Source organism: Lonchura striata, chromosome 1A (genome assembly GCF_050655825.1).
Source record: "Lonchura striata isolate lonStrDom1 chromosome 1A, ASM5065582v1, whole genome shotgun sequence".
Lineage (NCBI taxonomy): Eukaryota > Metazoa > Chordata > Aves > Passeriformes > Estrildidae > Lonchura > Lonchura striata.
The window spans coordinates 62830349-62853694 of record NC_140741.1 but is presented as its reverse complement, the minus strand read 5'-3'; the positions used below and the strand labels follow the sequence as shown (position 1 = coordinate 62853694).

Here is a 23346-nt window from a genome sequence, read left to right as displayed (position 1 = left end):
ACCCCACTCTACACTGAGCACAGGGAAACGGGTGGCTTACATCTGGGGCTGGCACCTCCTCCTGCATAGAGCATTCTCATTCTGTTAAAGACATTGCATCCAGTGCAGTTTGTAATTTTGGAAGCATCTGTCCTCTCCATTGCTGCTGCCCAGCAGACCTCTGTAGGATGAACTTTCTCTTCTCTGTATCACTGGTAAAGTCATACCCTGCTCTCAGAGCCATATGTTTCTGGCTCTGTGAGGCAATTATCACTACTTATTGTGCAGCATCACTGCCGAAATTAAGAAGTTCAAGCTGTCTCTTAGAAGAGTCACTACAGAGCCCCAGAAACACATTGCATAGTGCATTTCCTGCTTCATTCCCTCCCAGCTGAATGCAGCCCAGCTGAGAACTGCTATCCTCGTCCCACCTCCTGAGCCAGCTCTGCTCCCCCGCCATCAATGAGCTGTTGGCCGGTAGAGGGAGATTTGTGAGCACAGGCAGGAAAAACTTTTTGAACAGCTGAAATGGGAGCTGGAGTGGGAGCTGGAACTCACGCCCGAGAGTAAAACACCAGCTTGACAAGCAGAGATGAAAATCCAAAGCTTTTTTATTTGGTGGTCTTGGTGGTGGGTTTTGGAGGTCATATTTCCACAAGTTTTATGGCAAACATATCCAGGACATTGTAAAGACAGAAGAAAATACCTCCAGGGGGTATTAAGCCATTAATCCAGTCATGCAGAGAGGGCAGGAAGAGATTGCTGTGTTGTCACTCTATTATGGGAAAATTTGCACATAATTCAGTAATTGCAGAAGGGTAGGATTATGAATATAAAGAAGTGTATCTGGTTCAGACAGAGTTAAATTGAAACCAACTCAGAAGCTGCTTTGAATTGCTTTGGAGAGAAACAAGTATTTTTGTTTACTTGCTTATCTCTGAACTAGAGCTGAAGCTAGAAGACACTATTGAACTTGAACCAGAGGAAAAAAAAAATTCCAATTAGCAAATAAATTTAATTAAAATCTGACTTTCCCTCATATAGTCATGCCCAGTCTGGGCTGGATTTGCTAGTCTTGGCTGCAGTGCAGGGTTGTGTTGCAGCCTCTGTTTCTGCATTTCCCTCTAGCTTCCTCTCTGTCACATGCCATGCTGGCATGAACAGGACAAGGCCCTGTTTCTGCACCATATTGCTGTGATGTGCCAGTGTGCCTTGGCAAGGGTCTGTTCAGTTTAGGGACAGACCCCGTGGCCCTGACAAAACAGAACTTTCCCACTGCAATCACCTTGCAGCACCTTGAGCAATCCCACTGCTGTACCCTTCTGTGCACTGGTATTTCTGAGCTTTCTGTGCACATGCACACTTAAGCTTAAATTGGATTTACTGCAGGAGGGCCAGCTCTATTCCTCTGTCACAGCCTGGCAGCCCTTGCATCCCTAGACTACAGCAAAACAAAAGCTTTTCTTCAGCTCGTCGTATTTATGAACTTGGAGAGAAGCTGAGGAAAATGTGAATTGGGATCAGGACAGGAGTATTTCTTCTCCTTGGGAAAAGCCTTATGCAATGGGTCCCCACTCATCGTGTGATACATCCATTTTAAAAGAGGAGGTATTTTGATGCCAGGCTCTTTATGAACTCTGGCTGGTTTCAGCTGGGAATGAACAGGAACCATTGATCCTTGTCAAATAAATTTCTGCTGACAATCTATGAAGATCTGCAGTTGGTTTTTAAACACAGTTTAAAACTTAATTTTGAGTATTTTTAATATGCTTTGATAAAAATTTAATAACTTCTAACCTTTTCATTAAGGAATGATCGAAATTGTGAAAGATGCTACAACAATTGCCAAAATTCAACAGAGTACAGTTGGGAACACTGGTGCATTTAAGGATGAAATACTAAACCAGTGGCTCAAGGAAAGGTGCATGATTGAAGAGAAGGTGAGTACTCTGAATTTTTAGGTAGTATTTTGAATTGCACCCTACTAATTTAGGAGCACTGAGCCCATATGTTTGTGTTTGTTGCTTGCGGGAGTTTGAAAAATCCATTCATTTTCCCTGCACTCAGCTGCGGGTGTGTGTGAATGAGCCTTTAGCATCCAGCTGGCAGCCAAACTCCTGAGAGACAAGATGCTTCTGAAGTCACTCCTTTATCAATGGAAGTTAGAAGTGATACATGAGGAGCAGGTTGAGAGGACATGTATGAACACTAAAAGGCAATGTGATTTTAGAGGATTCAGGTGCAGCTTTGGGTGCTCACAACTCCTTTGCTTGTCTACATCCACTGACCTACTACAGCTTTCTGCCACATTTTTTTTCTCAGAATGTGTGAGCTGGTCTATGCTGCTTTTCTGTGCTGAGGGATAGAGCCAGCACAGGGGGTGCAGTGCAGAGCTGTGACCTTGATCTCTGCTGTGCAGTGGTGTATTTTGTAAGACAGTTTGCCTGTTGATAGATACATTTCAACAGAAAGGTACATAACTTGGAGAATGATTGCATTTAGTGCCTAGCATTGAAGCATTTAACATATCTAAGATTTATTTTTAGTTTCAGGCAGCTGTGGAAAGATTTGTTTATTCTTGTGCTGGATACTGTGTGGCAACCTTTGTACTTGGAATAGGAGACAGGCACAATGACAACATCATGATTACAGAAACAGGTGGGTTATTTTTTTGAGAATTTCATAGATGTGCAGACATCTATACTTCACTAGATTTATGTTTCATTTTAATAAATAGTGCATTTAACAATCAATGAAGAGACACAAACCAGTTCTGTCAGTGGTGCTTACAAGGTCAAGTCCTCCTGTAGCATTGAAATGTATTTTCACCCCTGTTGTCCCTCATACAGGCTGGAGATTTGTATCATTAATAATGCCCTTATTTTCCAAGGAGCAGTTTGATACAAACTAAGTCATTAGGAATGTAAACCAAATTTTTTTTTACTGTCCACATCTAAGGTCTGAACACCAAAAAACTTTATAAAGCAGGCAGCTGTTCATCTATCTGTTGTGTGGTTGTGGTTCTCACAGTGTTCAGTGCAACTGAATTCTGTCAGAATTCAGACATTGCTGGACTGTTTTCACTTCTGAGGAATGTAATTGCTTTGTGTGCTGTTGTAAAAAATTTTAGGAAATAAGTGTACATGGAGTGTATTTGTTTACCTACTAAAATATGTGGGATGGTTATATCCTCTTGAAGAAACTCACAGTTTTTTTGTACTATAAACTTTGGGAGTTACTTCTGTAGCTGCATTATTTCATCATTAATTTTATTTACCTATGGAAAGAACCCCTGAACAGTCAGTACATAGAGAGGAGTTTTATTTAGTCTAAGGAATTCACTTTTAGTTTCATGATCCTCTCACTTCATAATTAGTCTCTTATCAGAGATGGAAAATAGTTAGAAGGCTAGATATTTATTATTGATTATATGAAAGTTTTATCAGATGAAGGCTAGAGAGAAGTACCCTGAAGGCAGAAATTAGATAATTGAAGACTACAGTAAAAAAGTTCAGCAGAAGCCCTTGAGGAAAAAATTACTAAGAAATGCTTTAATTTCAACATTATATATAATATAATGTGGTGTTATTCCCACTGGCACAATATGAGGCACAGGTCAATAGACAGAGAAACTGAGAAAGAAGTATTGTTCTGTTGTGGTCACGAGCAGATTTGCCTCAGAGTCTTTAACAGGATCTCTCTTGAGCCTCAGGAGCCAGAAGGATCTCAGTCTGAGAGGTCTGCAGAGAGTCAGATTTGGTAGGCTGGGGGAACTTGAAAGATGGTTTAAAATCTGGAACATCTAAGGATATTCCACCTACAGATCACTGTTAAGTATCATCTTACATAATTTGATGTTTTATCTTTTTTTATAATTATGCTACTACTACAAATCTCTGTATTTAAGTAACCATACTCCTGTATCCATTTCCTGAGTGCCAGTGAAAGTAATAAAGTAATGTAGAGTGGGGACTGATGCCTTGCTACTCTCTCAAAGCTATCCAAAGGGTGACAATGCAGACTTCAAACACACAGAGTGGTTTAGAAATCACTAATGAAGGTCTGTGAGGAGAAAGCATGTTCTGGTCAATGACATTTGCCAAGGAGATGAGTACTGCCAGAATCCCATGGGTATTTGAAACAAAACCCTCAAGGCTTTTCCGTGTAGTGATGCTCTGATTGTTACGGGTATGAGGCACAAGCTTTCCTTGGTTGTTTTTTGAAAAGCTGTAAGTGTATATTTGGATAATACAGTAATTCTTACAGACTTTTAACAACTACCAAAAATAAACAAAAAGTAATTTTGCTAAGAGGACAGAATTATGTATTTCCCAAAAAAAGAAAGAAAACAGTCTTTTCCGCTGAACTTAAGAGTGATTAATATATACTGAAAAAAAAGGGGCTGGAGCTACTGTGAATACTCGTAAGTATTCTTAGCAGTTTATTGTATTTGTCTGAATGTGACGACTTCTTCTCTTTATAAAGGTAACCTTTTCCATATTGATTTTGGACATATTCTTGGGAATTATAAAAGCTTCCTTGGAATTAACAAGGAGAGAGTTCCTTTTGTGCTGACTCCAGATTTTCTGTATGTCATGGGAACTTCTGGAAAGAAGACAAGTCTCCATTTCCACAAATTTCAGGTAAAAGGATGGGAATCTAGCTGCAAATCAATTAAGCAATGTTTTTTTTACCCTCTAAAATGGACATTAGTGTCTTGATTTTCAAAGACTTAGGCTCCTGGGTATTATTTTAATAAAATGTGCTGAATTGTAATACAATTACAGGATATTTTAGACCCAACTAAGAGAAAAATTATCTGTAGAATTATGGGAACTAGAATTCAGGCATTCACAAAGGCACATTGAAAAGCTCATTAGCAGCAGACCAGATAAGCAGTTCTTTCTTTGTTTCTTGTCTTGATGGAGAATACTTTGCAGAGAGCTTCAGTGTTTGTGCAATTAGAAGGAACTCATGGCTCTAAGCAGAGCCTCTGTGGAGTATGAGCAGGTGTAAGGCATTCATCAGCTGCCTTGGCCAGTGTTATTCCCTCCTGATTCTGCCCCCAAGTTCTAGGGCTTGGACTGCTGCAGCTGAGTAAAAATCTGTAATGACCCTAAACTATCTCAGATGTTGGTTTGTGAAGTGGATGGATAGATTTAACTCTGAAAGAAATTAAAAATCTATTCTATTGCTTCTATTTAAAATTGCATGCTTTCAAACTAGTTGTGATTGAGCTAGTATAGAACCTGGCCAAAGAGGGAGCTTAGTATGCAGTTCCTGTTTAATGAAATGAATGGGAGTGTGGCTGGTCAACAGTACATGTATGTCTGAGGTCTTCAGAAACTTTGAGTAAAGTGTCTGATTTAGAAAGAAGGTTCCTTATAATTTCAAAAGAAAAATTCTTCTGTAGAGTGAATCAAAGCCAAAGCCTGAATTTCATGTTCCGGATTCCTTGTGGGTGAACTAGTTCCAGTATGGAGTCTGGTTTTCTAGGTACCTAATAAAGGTTCTTCCTGGTGGATGATGACATACATGGAGTTACTTCAGAATTTTGTCTCCATTTGTGGCTGCATCTCAGTGCTTTTACTCACTCATCCAAAAATGAATGTTCCCCATCTTTGAGCTGGGCACATCCTGCAGGCCTCCCTGCCAGGGATGGGGATCCACTTGGATCCTCTTGCAATTCCCACCTTACAGTATTCTCATGTTAGGACAAATCACATGGTCCACAAGAGACAATCAAAAGGGAGAGGACCCATGCAAAGAACCAATGATCTTTGGTTGAAGTCACTGCCCAAATGTCTGAAAATAATTTAAAAACTAGGTGCAATCTTTGAATCTTCATTTTTTCCAGGACTGCTGTTATCACAGTGGAAGTGTTTTGGAGGGGTCTTGCAGATCAAAAGGTGTTAGGGTGGGGTTTGCCATGGGTTAGAACTACTGTGGGAACGGAACTACATGGGAAGGGAATGCTGAACCCATGCTCTCAGGGAAGCCTGTGGGCTGTGCTGTGTACAGCAATGATGCTGTTGCTGCAGCTGTAAGTAATGTGAAGGTGTGGGACTGAAACACCAGTCTGGAGTATGTAATTTCAAAGACCTCCGTTCTGGAAGCAGAAAATAGTTGCAAGTGTGAAAGTGTGCTAATGGAGAATTGAAAAGTGTCTGCAATGAGGTAAAGTTGGTTTCATATATATGGATCATCCAGGTTTTTAGAGAGGATCTGACCTTTACTTCAGCAGCCCAAATACCAAAATCAGTCTGAAGTAAGTTTGGTCACAGCCTCCCTTCAATACATCATGGAGTCCTGGGTTTGACTAAATAAGTTTTTTGTTTCTCTGGTATTAATTTCTAAGTACTGCTGCCATCCCACTAATGCACAGTTTAGGAATGCTGTGATAGCAGCAGTGTCATTTCCATTAGTGTCTTTAGGCAGATAAAAAATGATTAGTGTGCTTTTACTGTTGTGAGCTGTGATGGTGATATGAGACCTGGGCAATTTAAGTGACATGGTTTAGGTACAGACAACAATAAACTGAGAAAAAATGTAAGATATATATATATATATCACTATTACAGTAGTAAATTAAAAGTCTTTTCTGTCTCAAAGACCAAATAAAAAATAAAATACTTCTATGCAAATAAAAGAGTAACACAGAGCAAGATTTGCATCACGTATATTGATATTAAAAAATGTATGTTTTAATTACATGGCCAGAGTTAAAAAAAAATAAAATTGTAGTTTCACTTTTCAGTTAACTTTTTTCATGATATTTCCTGATATTGAGGGATTCATTCAGTCTGCCTGCTGACTCATTAATGTATTAATGGAAAAGTCTCAGCATTTATCCTTCATTAATTTTTAAGAACAACTATCATTATTTTGTACTTCACTACATTAAAACAGTTTGTACTGCAGAAGACTTCTTTGTTTTTTACAGTCTTTGGTGTTTTTATTAACTTAACAATCTAGTTCTATAAAATTTTGTTTCTTTTTTATTCATTGGACATAGTCCATACAGTTGTGTTAGCCAGTGCTCATATTGCATATGCTGGAGAAGGTTAAAGTGACAAATAACTTTGACCAAAGTTCTCTCCAGAGAAGCGAATTTATTTAATTACAAAATCTCATGTATTTGATTGTCAAACAAAGGTGATAGAAAGTAGAAGGGTACCAAATTCATCACTGAGAAATACTTACTTGCAGTATACTGTACATAGGAAGGGATAGCCTGTGTACTTGGCCACTACTTGGACACTTTATACTATAAAAATGCCTGGGTTTTGGGATAATAATAATTAGGACAGTTTCAGGCTTTCAAAATGATAATTCTTTTTTTCCTGTTGGGCAATGGGATTTTGGTTTCTCCTCAGCTCCTCTCATTTTGCCTGTGGCTTTAGATGAGTTAGCAGCTTTCTTCTTAACCCCATGGTAAACAGGTACATACCCTTGATGCATACCTACCTCTGGGCTATCTTTGGTTCTTGCTGCCGCTCTCAGAAGTGTAAAAATTCCTTTGCTTGGAAGATACTAATGCAAAACCACATCCAGTTCCTGTCTGAATAAATAACTGTAACAGGCAGGTGCAGGTTTTTTAAATCTTTTGAATTCCTGAAAGGACTGCCTTTGAGATGCAGTGATACCAGGTTTTTCTTGACTGCATAATTGTTTTTCTGTCTCAGACACCCAAAGCAGTGAGATACATCATCCATACAGAAATGTAAAACCTTCTTTGATATAACTATAAAGACCTTTCATCTCTTTCAAGGGTAACAAAACACAGACTAACTCTTTTGACAAGATTTCTCCGTTTGAAGTTGATAATACATAAGTAAATTTTCTTTTTTTTTTTTTTCTCCTGCTATAATGGAAACTATTCCCTGTGATAAGACAATGGTGTTTTCTATTGTAAATTCTGCTTTGACCATTGCATTTAATCTTTTGCTGTGCTAGAACTAAACCGACACTGGTGTTCATAAGTATGATCTTATTTCAGAACAGAGTTTGTTTGGGAATAGAGTAAAAGATTTAAGTTCCCAGGCAATACTAAAAAAAGAAATTGTACAGACGGATCTTCAATATATCATCTTCCTTCCTTAGTATTTTCCTAACCTGTCTAGTTGGGTGTCCTGGTGTTGCTGATGTAAACAGTGCTAGATGTTAAGATTATTTGTGCACTTCTTCCTGTTTCAGAGGAAGGAAAAAATGCCCTGTGTTCTAGAGGACTGTTGAGATTTGTCGGAAGTTTGCATTAAAATATTTGGACTACCTAAGTATTATTCAAAAGCTTAATATACAGCTGTTGAAAGGTTAAATTGAATATTTTATTGGGTAAAAATCAGCATTGCTTAAGCTGTGGTTTAAATAATAACAACCTTCTTGTAAATATTTTTCATATTTTTACATTACTGCACTGCAGACCTAATTTCTAGTTGATTGATTATTGATGTCTTCGTTGCATGGTTCTTATTTCTGCTAGAAAATTAGTTATAAATTTAATATAAGAAGTAATAATTTCAGTTTATGTATTAATAGCTTAGCAGGAAATAATTATTTTTAAAGCATTGCATGTTTTTTCAAGCTGCAGAAATGTAATTCGTCTAAAAGTTCTATTGTTAAGCACAGATTATTTATACATGGAAATGAAAAGGCTGTAAAAAATGCTTATAGAATCCAGAATGACAGTGCATAGTGATAGAAATCCTCCAGCAAGGCAGTGCCTAAAGACTAGAGCTGACAGCTAGCAAAATTCCTTAGAACACCAAAGCCTGAAAATCTTCCCTGTTAAATAATCCATCACCACTGCACAGTTAATAGACACCTATAGAAAATGAAGAGCAGTCCCCTGGAGGTGCTGCTTTGTTCAGTATCACTTGCCAGCCACAGTCTTTAATGGGAACATCCCAACAGGCAAGGAAGACACTGAATTATTGCTCTCTTTTAACAGCCACAGAAAAAATTTATATGGTAGCGAAATTATTTTGAAATTCTGGTGAGACTAAGGTTTTATGCTTTAGTAATTAATGTAGCATTAGGAGGTGTTAGTTGTACACCCAAACAGTTCTGGTTGCCCCAAGCTGCGATGAATGAAGTTACACTGAGCAGCAGATGCAGAAATTTGCATCATGTTTTGACTCAGTTGAACAGCTTTGTTTGGTCTCCTGTTGCTGACACTTGAGTGATTGAATGGCATTGGTTAATGAGAGTCCTGTGAAATTACTACACCATCCTTCTCAATTCATCTCCTCAATTAACAAAAAACTTTTTTCTCCCACAGGATGTATGTGTGAAGGCTTATTTAGCTCTCCGACACCACACAAACCTGCTGATCATCCTGTTCTCCATGATGCTGATGACTGGAATGCCCCAATTAACCAGCAAAGAAGATATTGAATATATCAGGGATGCACTGACAGTAGGGAAGAGCGAAGAAGATGCCAAAAAGCATTTTCTTGATCAGATAGAGGTTTGCAGAGATAAGGGCTGGACAGTGCAGTTTAACTGGTTTTTGCATCTTGTGCTTGGAATCAAACAAGGAGTAGAAAAGCATTCTGCTTAACATTTTATGTAAATTAACTGTGAGTGTGAATAGGAGGTAAGTGAACCTACATGTGATTTCTGAATTATGAATAAATGAGCAGTCAAAATTGCCTTTACTCTTCTGGCAGCTTAAATGGATCTTGTAAAAAGGCAAGGACTTTACTCTGCCCCTCCAGAAGATCTTCCTGCAGATAAGTTTTTTTTTCCCCATTTCAAATGACACAAAGTTGCTGCATTCTTTTAGTTCCTTTGCTGTTTTGGCTTGGATTTTTTTTTTCTTTCTTTAGCAATAATTTCAGATAAATATGAGGAGGAGGTTGAGTAAGATTATAACCTGCAAACCCCCTATGACCTTAATTGTTCGTGAGGGTCAAGTCCTTCAAAACCAGAAGACCTGATGTAAAATCTATGGTTATAGTGAAATCTCTGTAGACAATCCATATGTGTCTCAGAATGGTTTAGACATGAGTGTTCTTCATCTACGTCCTTCTATTTTGTTCCTTCCTCAGCATTTTGTCCTTTCTGGATTTTTAATGTGTTGTCAGTAGAAAAATGCTGTGGCTCTGCCATTGGAGGAAATTGCCTCACTGTTACTCTAACCTCCTGACACAGACAACCAACTTGACTGCCAGGAGAACTTCAAACTTACTGGGAAGTTCCTCAGACTTGAACATGAACTTCTGAAAGTTTAATTTTGAAAGATTTTTTACTGTACTTTTTAGTGGGTAACATCCATATTATATTACAGATTTATTCTTTGTGTAAAGTTATTAAAATTCCACTATATAGTAAAAGTTTTGTAGAAAAAGCAATGGTACTTCCTTATCCCTCAGAGAAAACTCCTTATCTAAGAGTAATTGACATTTTACCAAATATATGAGAAACCCAAAGTTATTTAGTCCTTGGTGATATATTTTCAGGATATACCTTGAAGGAATTAAATGTAATCTTTGAAGTTGTGTATATTTTGCTATTTATTTTTAAATTCCTGAAGAAACAATACTACTGAAAAGCTATTTATGTAAGAAAAAAACCTCTTGTCTTTAATTTCAATATTTAAACTTAAAATAAAAAAATGGGCAGTGTTAAGTAGAATTTTAACTCTCTACTGTAGATTGCCTGCAAATCAAGTCTGCCTGTGGTAGGAAAGGAAAAAAACATACAGCCTGAATTAGTCTTTGACTTGAATTATTATGGTATGCTTCTTGCTAATTGATTTTTACCAAAGAGAGAAGACGGCTTATGATATTGCTTTTTTGCACTTGTGCCCATGCAATTTCTTCCTTCATTGTATAACATGGGCTTTACATTATATAAAAATGATTAACTGAATTTTAAAATTCTGTTATCATTTGCTTTGATCATTTGACAGAACTGTTATGATTTTAACTATTGTTACTACTGAGTGCATTCTTGAAGGATTTTTAATAAATGTACTGTGATCAGTGTCTCAGTTATGAGATGCAGCCAATCTACTCTTGAAATGTAGATGTTTAATTGTTTACTGTGCACAAATATTTTTGATGTAAATGGTAGACTCCAGTTAAGGAAATCTCTAAGGTTAAAATGTAGACTATTCTGTTATTCTGTTACATTATTATTCTGTGCAAGATAGGCTTTAGATCATACTAAAATATAAACTAAGTGGTGAATATTGTCTGTAAAATGATATTTTTAGATTTCTATTTTATAGATCTGAAATAAATTGATATGTTCTATTAATTTGATTATTATTCATGAATAAGCAGCTTAGCCCAAAATACATGTAAATATTTTATCCAGTTTCTTAAAGAATACCTAATCTCAGTAAGAAATCATATTCAAAGTACCACTCAGAGGAATTGTTTTAGTTCCATATTAATAACTCTGTATGATGTCAGATATATTGAAATTTAATAGTCTATAGTAATAGAATTGCAATTATTGTAATTGTAAAATGTGAATAGAATATTGCCACTTTCAATGAGCACTTTCTCCATTCCTGGTTTGTTCTATGAAGAAAAATCTGAAGATTTTAATAAGTTCCTAGTTTTAAAAAGCAGGTAGATCTAGTGCTAAATTTAACTCTAGCATGAGGAAATAAATGCTAATCACAACTTCAAGGGAAATGGCACTCTTAAAGCAACCTTCATTTGCAGGAAAAGGTCTACAAGAGATCTGCGCCCTGAAGAAAGTAATTTAGTCCTGCTCTAAACTTAGACTGGTGATTTTTATCAGCAGTTTACAATGTGCTATATTGAATTGTGTTTATTGCAGACAGCTGAAACACCTCAGTGCTGAGCAAATTTGCAGACTTTTCAAGGCTTTCCTTGCCTATGTTTGGGCTGGCTGAGCCCTGCTGGGCTGCCTTGTGTCTTCTGGGCCAGCCTGACTCCTGGGAGATCAAAGTAGCTTCCAAATCTCCTCTTTACCTACAGAGTGAGCTGTGGGCACCAGCATCTCCTTACGAACGGCTGCATGATCCTGCAGCTGATTATCGGCTGGATTTTGTGTCCCTCTGGAAACCTCCACCCACCACTGACCTGACTTTGTGGCAAGCCCTGACACAAGGAGAAACAACACAGAGAAATGGTTTGAGGCAGACCAGCCTCGGAGGGGAAAGGAGCTGCTTTTCAGGTGAGGAGGTGCACACAAGGACACATCTGCACGTCCCAGACTGAGCACAGCTGTCCCGTTCTGCAGTGGCATTCCCAAAATTCCCAAGGCCTGCAGAGCTGGAGCTTCAGCACAGATGCCACTGCTGAAGCAGGAGGCTGAACCACAGCTTCCCAAGTCTCCCAGTGCATAAACTCACTGACCCTGCAGAATAACTGTTTTTTAAGGGTTATAAACCAGGAAATGTAAATTAGTCATTTACCACTAACCTTTTTCAGAAGCTCTAACGCAGAATGCAGAAAAAGAAAATGACTAAATTTTCTGAGTGGGTCTCAATTATCATCACTGTCTTAAGATGTCTATTAGTTTTAAGATTCTTTTTTGAAAATTATTTTATGGACTACTTTGTCTTTGAGATTTGTAGTATTTTCTTGGTAGTTTCATTCACGTTATGACTGCACCTAACAGTGGAAATTTGAATCTATTCTTAGAGTCAGTGCCTCAGACTCAGCTGTGACTTGACATCTGCTTTGACCCCAGCAAAGTCATTGAGATGTTGGTTAGCAGTGAGTGTGTCCCCAAGGCCCCATCCTAATTATATTCCAGGACAGGAAGAGAAGTTGAAATGGAGCTCAGGTGTACAGTGTGATTATATTTAGATCTTCATTGAATACACTGGTTGCACTTGAAATAAGTGTTTAATCTATCATTAGCAGAGTATTGAGACTTAACATGTTTAGCAGATTTTTTTTCTAAAATGTTATCAATGATACAGAAATACAGATACGAACAACTTACTTTAGAAAAATATCCATGGAAATTATGATTCTCGCATTTTAATTATAAACCTTTCTCCTGACTACCAGCAGTATTCTGCAAATCCACATGAATCCCAAGGATTATGTAGATTTCAAACTCCATACTAATGACTTTATAATGTAGTTTGCGTAAAGTAGCCTTGAAAATAAAAAATAATTAAAATTTGGGATGCCATCTGCAGGGTCTGGTGGGCTCTTTGAGCATCCCAGGAACACTGAAGTTTCTGCAAAACACTCACAGGTTTTCATGAATCTTCTCGTTGCAACTTACGTTAAAAAATGTGAAAAATAATATTCCAGAAATAATTAATTCTCCTAGAGAGAGGTTAACAGATTCCTGCTGTGCCCATTGCACTCTGCATTTGGAAGCCAGAATTGGCCCAGAAAGGTACCAATATATTTGAAATCTTGTGACACACTGACAGGAAGCAAGATTCATGCTGGAAAAGAAAAAGCAGACAGACGAACTGTTTGTCTGCAGTTACACAAGGAGTGACCAAAGATACAAATGCCATGTGAGGTGTGCACATCTTTATGTCTTTAGAGAAAAGGGACATTGGTGACCCCTTCTAGTCTGCTGGCACAAGGAGACAGGCACAAGGCCATGGCTTCTCCTGACTTTTTGTGCATTACTGGGTCTCATACCCAGCAAGAGAGGCACTGCTGACCTGTCTGTTGATAAAAAACAAGTGGACACTGGGCAGGATCAATTCCTTCCTAGCCCTGGAATGGGGGCTTCTTGTTTCAGAGGGTGCCTGGCAGCACTTGGCACGGCAGGAGCCCTCAGCAGGCTGGGGAAGGCAGCATGTGCCATTGCTCAGGTATTCTCCTGGGGATGCAAAAGAAGAGGCTGTCACTTTGGAAACAGCAGCAGCACTGCCAGGAACACGTGCCAGTTAATTTTAGCTAACAAAAGATTCCTGTGCATGGCAGAAGTGCCATATCTTGTAAGTGCCAGCACATCCCACACCTGGGTGCAGTCACTCTGTTCAGCATTAGCAGTCACCGTGTGCCAGTGCTGGTCACGCTCTCAAAGCTGTCATTGTCCTAGTGCCTATGGTCAGAGTTAGCCACTCTTCCACTTATTAAGTGCTTGAAGAAACAAAAGGAAAATAATACACTGTAGATAACAGCATTTCTTTATAAGATAAACAATGGGTAGATAAAGAAGAAAAGTCTAATGTAACAAAGAATACCCAGAAAAGATCACTCAAAGGAGAAATTGAAAGAAAATAAAAATGTTAATGACCCATAGTACAAAACAGTTTTAAGACTACATCTCTACAGATGTTCCTTTGCCTTTGAATATATCTTTCTTTATCAAAACCAATTCACCCGCAAAAGAGGGCTATGACTGTTTAATAATCTAAGAAATAAACAACCTGAGATTTAAAAAAAAAAAAAAAAAAAAAAAGTAGCCTAGGGCTCCTTCCCCAAATCAACCAGCAAGTGTCTGGGACTGGCAGTAAACTCATCACATGAGGAAGTTATTTCCCATCATGATGGAAATGCATTTTTCTCTGAAGTACTTGGAGCTGGTCCCTGTCAGGGACAGGATACTGGCCTGGACAGACTCTGTCTCTGATGCAAGATGGCAGATCCTCTGCTCAGCTGTCAAATGTCTGCATGAAAAATTCTTGGTGACATAAACAGGTCTCCTCAGGAAATGCTTTCTCTCCAGCAAAGATATTCTTCATTTTGATGACGTTCATGACAGCATCTATGTTTTATAAACCTGTTTCCTTCCCACAGAATATGACGTATTTTCCAAATCTTGTAAAACAGTAATTCTGCCTACCTGGAGAGAAGAAATACCTAGAGATCTCAGTAACTTTAGACACTGAAACCAAAACACTTCAGGCAGGGACCTTTTGATTCAAGGTGATGGTTCATGCAAAGGCAGGCAATTAAAGGGATGTGCTAATTAGCTACACATTAATACTTCAGAAGACAGTCTTTGGGATTCTGTCATTGCAACACCACACCAAAGCGTGGATACACAGTGGTCTCTAACAAGACCAGAGACCTGAAGGTCCTGTGGACATTGATACCAGCTTTGTGGGAAAGAGGTGGCCACTGGGTGCAGCTGCAGCTCCCCCAGGAAAATGGGGACTTAGTGCCAGCAGCTCAGGCAAAAATGGGTGTAGAGTCAGAGTTTAAGTGCCAGGATGAATTGTGTGCTCTGCAGGGTTTAGACCTCAGCAGATAGAGTATGTTACTGAAAGGCCCTTTTATGGGATTCGTGCCACACAGGTAGTGGTGTTATCAGGACTATTCTGTGAGAATAAATAGTTTATAAAACATTTGGTTTACTTTTTTTTTTTTTTAATTGATAGGTAAAACCATAATATGAATTACTGTTTTGCTGTTGCTGCTGCTCCTGCAGCTGCTCAGGATCTTCACATTAATTCCTCATTTCTCTTCTCTTGTTGCTGTTCCTTGGACCTCAGAATCTAAAAGTAGAATAAACTGTCTGCATCTTACAGCCAGGAAATGCATAGCTGAATGTCAGCAAAAGAACCACACGTCAAAAGTACTGGTAGCTGGACATGCTGTCAACACCTGCACTGGGAGAAACTTGCTAAAAATTCTCCTGACTCTGACAAGGAAACAAACAGCAAAATAAATGAGGAAAAGCTGTGTGTATATGCTTCAAGGTGCAAAGCACTTTAAGACTAAGCTTTGCCAGGCTTAATGCTCTATATTCACCCTCCTGACTACTATTATCAATGTCTCAAGGTAGGAAAGGAACTTTATAGTGAATATACATTTGACTGGAAAGTTAAGTGCAACAATAAGAGAAATACAGCCCTTTTTCAGAATATCCAAGACTCAGAATTATTGTGGGACCACTGTCGAGTTGTCCCACCTTGTGTCATGTGTGTATGTTGTCCAACACTGTGATCAGTTTAGCTACTGGCATCAGCAACTGCACTTTCTGAGAAGCAAGTTACTTGCTTTCAGTACTCCCTGTAAAGCTGTGCTTCAGAGAGCACCCTTTGGAATATCATCTTCACAAGGGACAGGCCAATATTCAATGCACCATTTTGTCCAAAAAGGCTTAGAAACCAGAGTATAGCTCATAACAACTTGCCAGGATTTCTTGTAATACAGCAGATGTCACATGGTTCACAGCAAGACCTCCAAAAAAGGACACCACAACCCTTGAAACACAACTTAAACACCATAAGAAGTGAACAACTTTCTGGCACTCTTACAGGGAGAAGCTCCTTGAGTGTAGATGAGGGAACAAACACCCATGGAGCAACATTTCCATTCAAAATGGGAAAATAAATATTTGTAGATGTCAGAAATGTCATGAATCCACAAAGGGAATGATTTAAAAGACATAAAAGTATGGCATGAAAACACAGAAGCCCATAGGGAAAAAATCACAAGAGCTGAAAAAACCCACAGCATTTGCAGAAACCCTAAATCCCCCCAAACTGCTCAGTACCTACTAAAAGATAAAATGAGATCAGGGAGACATTGAATGTTTTAGGACAATCCATCCTTGACGGGGATTTAGTAATTCTGGTTAATTTGTGGAACAACAAAGTATTCTTGGCTACCAAAGAACTGTGGAAGGCAGGAACAGAATTAGCTCTGCACTATGGACTGCAGAAACTGCACCTGGTCATTGCAACCAACACACCTCAATAGCACAGAGAAGGATACCCAGGAGGCCTCTGAGAAGGTACACGCAGGGAGAGTGGGCTGTGCACTTCCCCAGCAAGAAGGGTCAGAAATAGCTACAGACTGCTTTCTTTGTGCAAAAGCACAGAACTGGAACCCGAGGAGCTTGGCAGCAATGCCCAGCACACCCGACAGAGCACAGCAGGAGCTGGAGCTGCTCTTTCTGAACTCAGAGAAACCATTACCTGTGATAGCTGATTGCTATGGTAATTCTTTAAACTCAATCATACAACCTGGGAGCTGGCAATACAGCAAATCAGGCTGTGACAGAGACCCACAAAGCTTGCAGGCTGCGAGGAGAGTGGTGCATAGTGAAGAAACATCAATCTTCAGTGCATTTTCACATCTAGGTATGCCATTTAGACTCTACAAATTGCTAGGAGTTATATGTTTCTCATTAATTTGCCATGTTGTTTTTCCTAATATCTATGGTTTACAAAGCTACATACCCAGCTAAATGGAGGAGTGTGTTTTGCCCTCCAAAATCTACTTTGTGTCTTGCACTTGTCCTAATGTTACTTTATTAGTAGAAAAAGGGCTCTATTGGAAGATGCAAGCAAATATCTCCCTGGCAGATAAATACACTAGAGGGAGTTTATGACCTGAGGAGTGCTCATAGCTGTGAATTACCACATGGCAGTGTTTGCTACCTAAGCGACCTGCAGTGAATTTATTTAATAGTCAACAACAAACATCTGAGGGATTTAACAGGTCTGTACAGGGTGGATGTCCCAGAAATACAAAACCCCCTCTCCAGATTTTTCTTGGCCCAATGGATGGAAAACTGAGAAATATATAAAAATAGTCTACTAAGCACAGCAAATTAGGGTTGTCAAGATCTTCCCCTAGTTTACTTAACTACTGAAAATAAGCAAAAGAGCTGTGATTTGTTTGTAATTCCAAGAATTATTAATCAACATTTGTTCACTGGAAGATAACCTAGAAATTGTAGTATAATAAGAAGTGTCAAATCACTTAAAATTTCCACAAGAAATGTTAGTATTGTGACAAGACTCCTAAGGAGATGATCTGTCCTCACAGTAATTGAATCAGCAAAACAACCTAATTCTTATGCACACAGAAGGGACACACAGGGAAAGAGGATAACACTGTGCTCTTCACTGTGCAATATCCTGCCAGCAATACCAAAACTGCAAATGAAAACACGTGCAGTATTAGCCACACCTGAGAACTTCCTGCATACCACGTAGAAGAGAACAATTCCAGTACAGCCAACCCAAGCCTGGATGATTTTTCATGGTTTGGTTATACTACAACTGCCAAAAGCAACAATTGCTTCAGATGGAAAAGAAGATTTAAATGGCCAAGCAAAGGATTAGGGTACTTTATATGAATATTTTTAAGAATCACTGCAAAATTCCTTTGCTTACAAGAATGTATGTCAAGACATAATTAAATAGTCATATGGATTTTTTAAAGGAGGGGTATGAAATTAGACAATTAGAGTCCTCCTTAATCTTTTTTTCATGTGTCTTGAGCTGAGTTGTGAGCTGAGTTGTGAGCAGAGCATGAGTGTGAAGTATTTTGTTAATAAAAAGACTATTTAGTTTAGTTTATTCCCTATGAATTTCCATTCCTTCACAGAGCCTAAATAAAAGCAATAAAATCACATTTACATTGGGATATTTGCCTTTTTTTTTTTCCTTAAGAGGTAATTTCTTTTACCCTCTTTTTAGCACTGCTATGTATGCAAAGACTAAGTACAGAGTAAATTACCAGTGGAAAATGCAACTTCAGCTTAGTACAAACAGTAGATAACTGAGACCTTCTCGTAGGCATGGCCTTCCAGGAGAATGATCTTCAGGTGTTCTTGTTGAACAGTGAATGCTCCTGTGGCGAATTTGGGGTGTAAATAAGATAAATAAAATGAATAAGTAATAAGATAACCCCATGGTGTTACTCCATTTCTTTAGGAGGTTCCTGATGTTGCTGTTTCACAAGGGAAAGGAACAGAGGAGGTGAAATTCTTGCAGTGAGTGTCAGGGCTCATATTGCCTTCAGTCCCATGAGCTTTTTGAATTGTAGGTAAGCCACGTGCCCAGTGCAGATGAGAGGCACAGAGGGTTCTGTTGGGAACAGCTGCTGCTGCTCTCTGGATCTCTGCTCCCAGCACATCTGGACCACGTTTCCTTTAGGCAGCCAGGACAGCACATGCCACCAGGGGAGCAGGAAGAGCAGCAGCTACAGCCAGGATTCAACAGAACAAGGAGAGCAGAATTTTGGCTACCAAGCTGTATATCTGAATAGCCAGCTTGGTAGGAATTCCACCAATGCCAAGAGTGAATGAACTCAGTTCAAACTGCAACACCACAGGCCTGGGCTTGGGAGCAGGATGTACTGTACCCAGAGAAAATAGAAGCAGCAGGATTCAAAGCTGGAAATTCAAAGCTCACTTCAACCAAGTCTTCTTCAACTCTTGGAAAACAGCCTTGGTAAATCTCTAGTTGTATCATCATGACAATTTTCCCATCTTGTTGGCTAAACAGTACAAGTACTAAATATAGCCCTCTTTGGCATGCCAGCAGGAGCTTGCCAAACATGAAGAAGAGAAATTTGTCCTTCCTGAGAAGACACATGCCACCCTCAGGCATATGGTACCAAGCCAGAAACAATTCACCCCAGAATGGCAAACAGTCCACTACCGGCCTTGGCCTGATGTGTTCCCCCCCTTCCATAGAATCACACTGGATGCTGCAGCATGGAGCAGAACTGGGGCATTCCAGGGCAGTATTTTTCCCACGTAAGAGTCACTGTTGTAACACAACTCACTGAAGTGCAAAGTTAAAAAGTAATACCAGCGTTAAAAAAAAAAACCACAAAAGCAGAGAGTAATCTGATGAATCTTCACACAACGTTTTAAGGTTCTAAACTCACCTATGAGACTGCTCCACCTTCAGCTACTTTTAAGATATAAATTAGTATGTACCAATAGCTCTGTGACAAACATTGTCACAGCTGTCAGAATGAGTCACAAGAAATCAACTGCATTTGAGAGGAAATTGGCTTATCCTTTAAAGAACAGGCCTGCAAATAAACAGTGGTGGGAGACATATTTAATGCAATGTAATACTTAGCTCAGAAAATAATAAGCTAAAAAAGAAAAACCCAACTTATTTGTGGATCTCTTCTGATGGATTATATCCTCATAAAGTCAGACAGACCACTTCCGTTTTTAGTAGGTTAGACACCAACAAGGTCTAAGAACAGCCTTTAAACTGACACAGAAACATGATATTTCCATTTCTTTAGGACCTCTGATCTTTCCCTCCAGAAGGAAACAAATCAGTAGCAGTCCTACACTGGAAATGGGTTATTTATGAAAATGCTTCTGAGCAATAAAATATTAGACCTTCATCCAACAGTGAAAGCTGGCCAAGCACAAAGGTCCATAGGCACACAACTGCTTACAAGATAACAAACAAGAACAACAGAGGAAACACTGAGATCTGGAGAAGGTAATTGCTCTGTTCCTCCAAATTCAACAATTATGCTCAGACACAACCAAAAGTAAGAAAGGAAATTAATTAAAATTAGAACTACCCATACACAGAGTAAAATACTTTCTCCAGAGCTTCCCCTGTAAGAAACTATACTAAATCTGTTCAAATAATCTTTTTTTTTCAAGTTGAAAAGTGTATAAGAAGAAAAATCAAGTGCACTGAAACAACAGAAATGCAACTGTATCACCCATTACATTCTCCATGGGAGAACCACCAAGATATGCTAAGGGCTTTGCACTGGGTAAGTTTTTTCAATTCCAACCTACAGCTGGCGAGTGTCTGCCACAAACAGCAGAGAAGAAAAAGTTAGTAAGTTGTTTAATTACTCATGGGATCATCATCTCTCAGAGGGAAAATCAGAAATATTTTTAAAGGAGCAAAGGGCAACTGAAAAGTTTAAGTGCGTGTTTCCAGGCTGAGAACTACTAGCTTGAATTACATTAGTTGAGATGTTAGAAGAATCAAGAATTATGAACCTTCCACTGTGGTAAATTACTTTTGCTGCAAATGGTTTTGAAACTCCAGGTGTGGCAGAAACCTCCTGCATAGAGGTGCTCAGAATAAGAGAAGGTGGTGGTACAGATAGAAGAGAGCTAGAGAATAGAAGATTTATAGATTTGGGGAATTTTTTCCCCTATACTTGTTGCAATGAAAGAAGAGATAGAGTTCTATGGCCTATTTAATATTCTTTAACTACTCTTGAGCTATGTGAGAAATGTTCCTCTTCAAAACCTTCTTGACATGTACCCTGGTTCTTAACTGAGTGCTCTTTGTGTGGAAAACAGCCATTAGGCACTCACCCTTATGTCAAGAGTCAGACAATCAGTGCTGTGGTGTCATGATGTGTTAATTCTCTTTAGGTTTCATATGAACAAGCTGGATTCCTTGGAATAAAAGTGGCTTTTCTCTCCTGCTGTGTCAGGAAATAAAGACATTTCTAACATATAATACTATTTTTCTAAGGATAAGGTCATCTTACTGGGCCAAGGACACTCTTTTTAAGGCCACAGAATGAAGTAACTCCAAAAATGCACTGATTTTATTTATGTAAACAAATAGTTTTCAAGCTTTCTGTCTAGCCCATGGCATTATTAATATCAACATGAATACATAGTTGGCTTCCAAATAAGCTTGAAATCCATGTAGCTCACCTGCGTTCAATACAAAAACCCTAAAAAAAATCCCAGTTGTTGAAGCATCACTGCAGTCTAACAGCTTAGCAGGAAGTTCTCATCTGTTTTCAAAACTGATTTCCAGTGAGTTTCAGCCCTAGTTGGTTCTTTAAACCTCTCAGTTTTGTACAGCCAGGCTCCTTCTGTTTCATCAGAGAGTGAATAATCTTTTCCTTCTTGGAGTTATTACCATTTTAGTAGCAAAGCTCAGCCTCATTTTGTAATTTCTGCTGGGTGAGTAATTCCTCCTCATCCAAGTAGTGCCATTGAGTTTCCCTGTGAGCAAGAACTTGCAAGATCAGGACCTTTCACCCTCAGCACTGCTCCTTTTTTAGAGCATAACTATTTTTCTTCTCCAGCTTCCAGGCATAGAAATGTTGACATCTAAAATGAAGAATGCCAATGGTTGAGACATAGAAAGAAAATAAAAGCCATCAATTAAATTATTTAGAATGTTTACAAGACATTGCACAATTAAGCAAGTATCTGTTTACACAATGGAGTTATTTTAAAATATCTACATGTTTTAAAAGTCCAAGTCTTGAAATGCTGCACATATTTAAAATCAAATAATGTTTCATGCTTTACTAAGTAGTAGATATTTTAAGATCATGGACATTTCAAAATAAACTCTTAACACTTTTAGTCTGTCTCCAATAAAGTACATCCTTCTATAAACCTTTAGAAGAACTCTTCTTACATCTCTATATACTGATCAGCAGAAATCAAACCCTTCCAGGCACAATATCCTTACCTGTTCCTTTAAGTTGGCTACTGTCACCAGTGACACACCCCAGGGGTCACCCTGTGTTAATGGCTTGGATAATGGGACAGAGGAAAGCCTCAGCAGATTTGCAGAAGGTACAAAACAGGGAGAAGTGGCTGACGCAGGATGTCACTGAGAGCATCTCCATGGCAGAAAGTTCACTACTCTTTGGCTATTAAACATGAAAAATCTCAGTTACTTTGGAACCCCAAATTTCCTTTGCATCTGGGCACATTAGAGCCCAGGACAGGAGTCACTGCAGCTCTGCAGGATGGCCCCTGCTGGGATATGATGCCTTTTTGCCTCGGGAGAGCCACTACGCTGCTGTCTGCTTGCCCTCCTCTGCCCTCCCTCCCTGCTCCTGCCCTCCAGACCTGCCATCCAGCTTGGCCAATGTCAAGCAGGGAACAGTGCTACTGGACCAGATACGTGACACACAGAGGTACAGGCAAAGAAAAGGTCTGCAAGGAGACAGCCCTTCCTCATGGTGTCTTATGGTGCTCCCTTCTCCCTGCATTTGTGTTGAAAGAACAAGAAATGGTGGACATTCACAAAGACCTGTCTCATTTCTGTAAGCACAGAGCAGATTTGCAGAAGTGCTTGATCTGGACATTCCCAGGACAGTCAGGGAGACCAGTGCAACCCCAGCTCGTGTTCCTTCCCTGCCAGCCCAGCTGCAGTGATGACTGGGCTTCTCCATGTATCTTAATCCATGTGAAATTGATGCCATGGAGAGGACCATAAAATTAGGCTAGCACTTTATGGATTAAGTAAAAGATCTCAGCCTGGTGAGTATCACGCTGGAAACTGGCCAGGGAAGTGGTGTGGCACTGATCACATATTGAGAATCTCTCAGTGTTCTCCATAATCATTATCCTATTTTAAAACAAGGATAAGATCAGCTGGGCCTTGCTGCCAGCTCCCACAGGACAATCTGACTCTGTAATGTAAGTAAAGAGTCTATCTGCTGTCTGCATCTTCCTCTTCTATTTCTATTCAGGGTGGAGTATCCATATTGCAGTCTTTCCAGAGAAGAAAAGGATAAAAAGCTGAGGACTTTGAAAGATGACCGGTCCTGTCAGGAAAATGATTGGTCAAGGGGAATTTTCTCACCCAAAGATCCCCACACTTCTGGGTCTGCATTCCTGTTACATTACTTCATCATCACCTTCATAAAAAGAATATCAAAACAAAGACCTAGTTATTACAGATAGCCAGAGGGATGCTTCATGAGTGACTCTTACCTTTCAGAGTGA

The 23346-nt window shown here is 39.1% G+C and overlaps 1 protein-coding gene across 6 annotated transcripts in view; it reads left to right on the top strand.

Moving 5' to 3' along the window:
• The window catches only part of PIK3CG (phosphatidylinositol-4,5-bisphosphate 3-kinase catalytic subunit gamma), a 33040-nt gene extending 21552 nt beyond the window's left edge, over positions 1-11488 (top strand). For all 6 annotated transcript variants that reach the window (XM_085569765.1, XM_021534668.3, XM_085569762.1 and 3 more), the window contains 4 exons: positions 1789-1919; positions 2526-2637; positions 4465-4622; positions 9260-11488. In XM_085569765.1, the coding sequence (XP_085425891.1) occupies positions 1789-1919; positions 2526-2637; positions 4465-4622; positions 9260-9541 (683 nt within the window). In that variant the 3' untranslated portion in view covers positions 9542-11488. The remainder of the gene's footprint in view (positions 1-1788; positions 1920-2525; positions 2638-4464; positions 4623-9259) is intronic.
• Positions 11489-23346: the final 11858 nt, after the last annotated feature.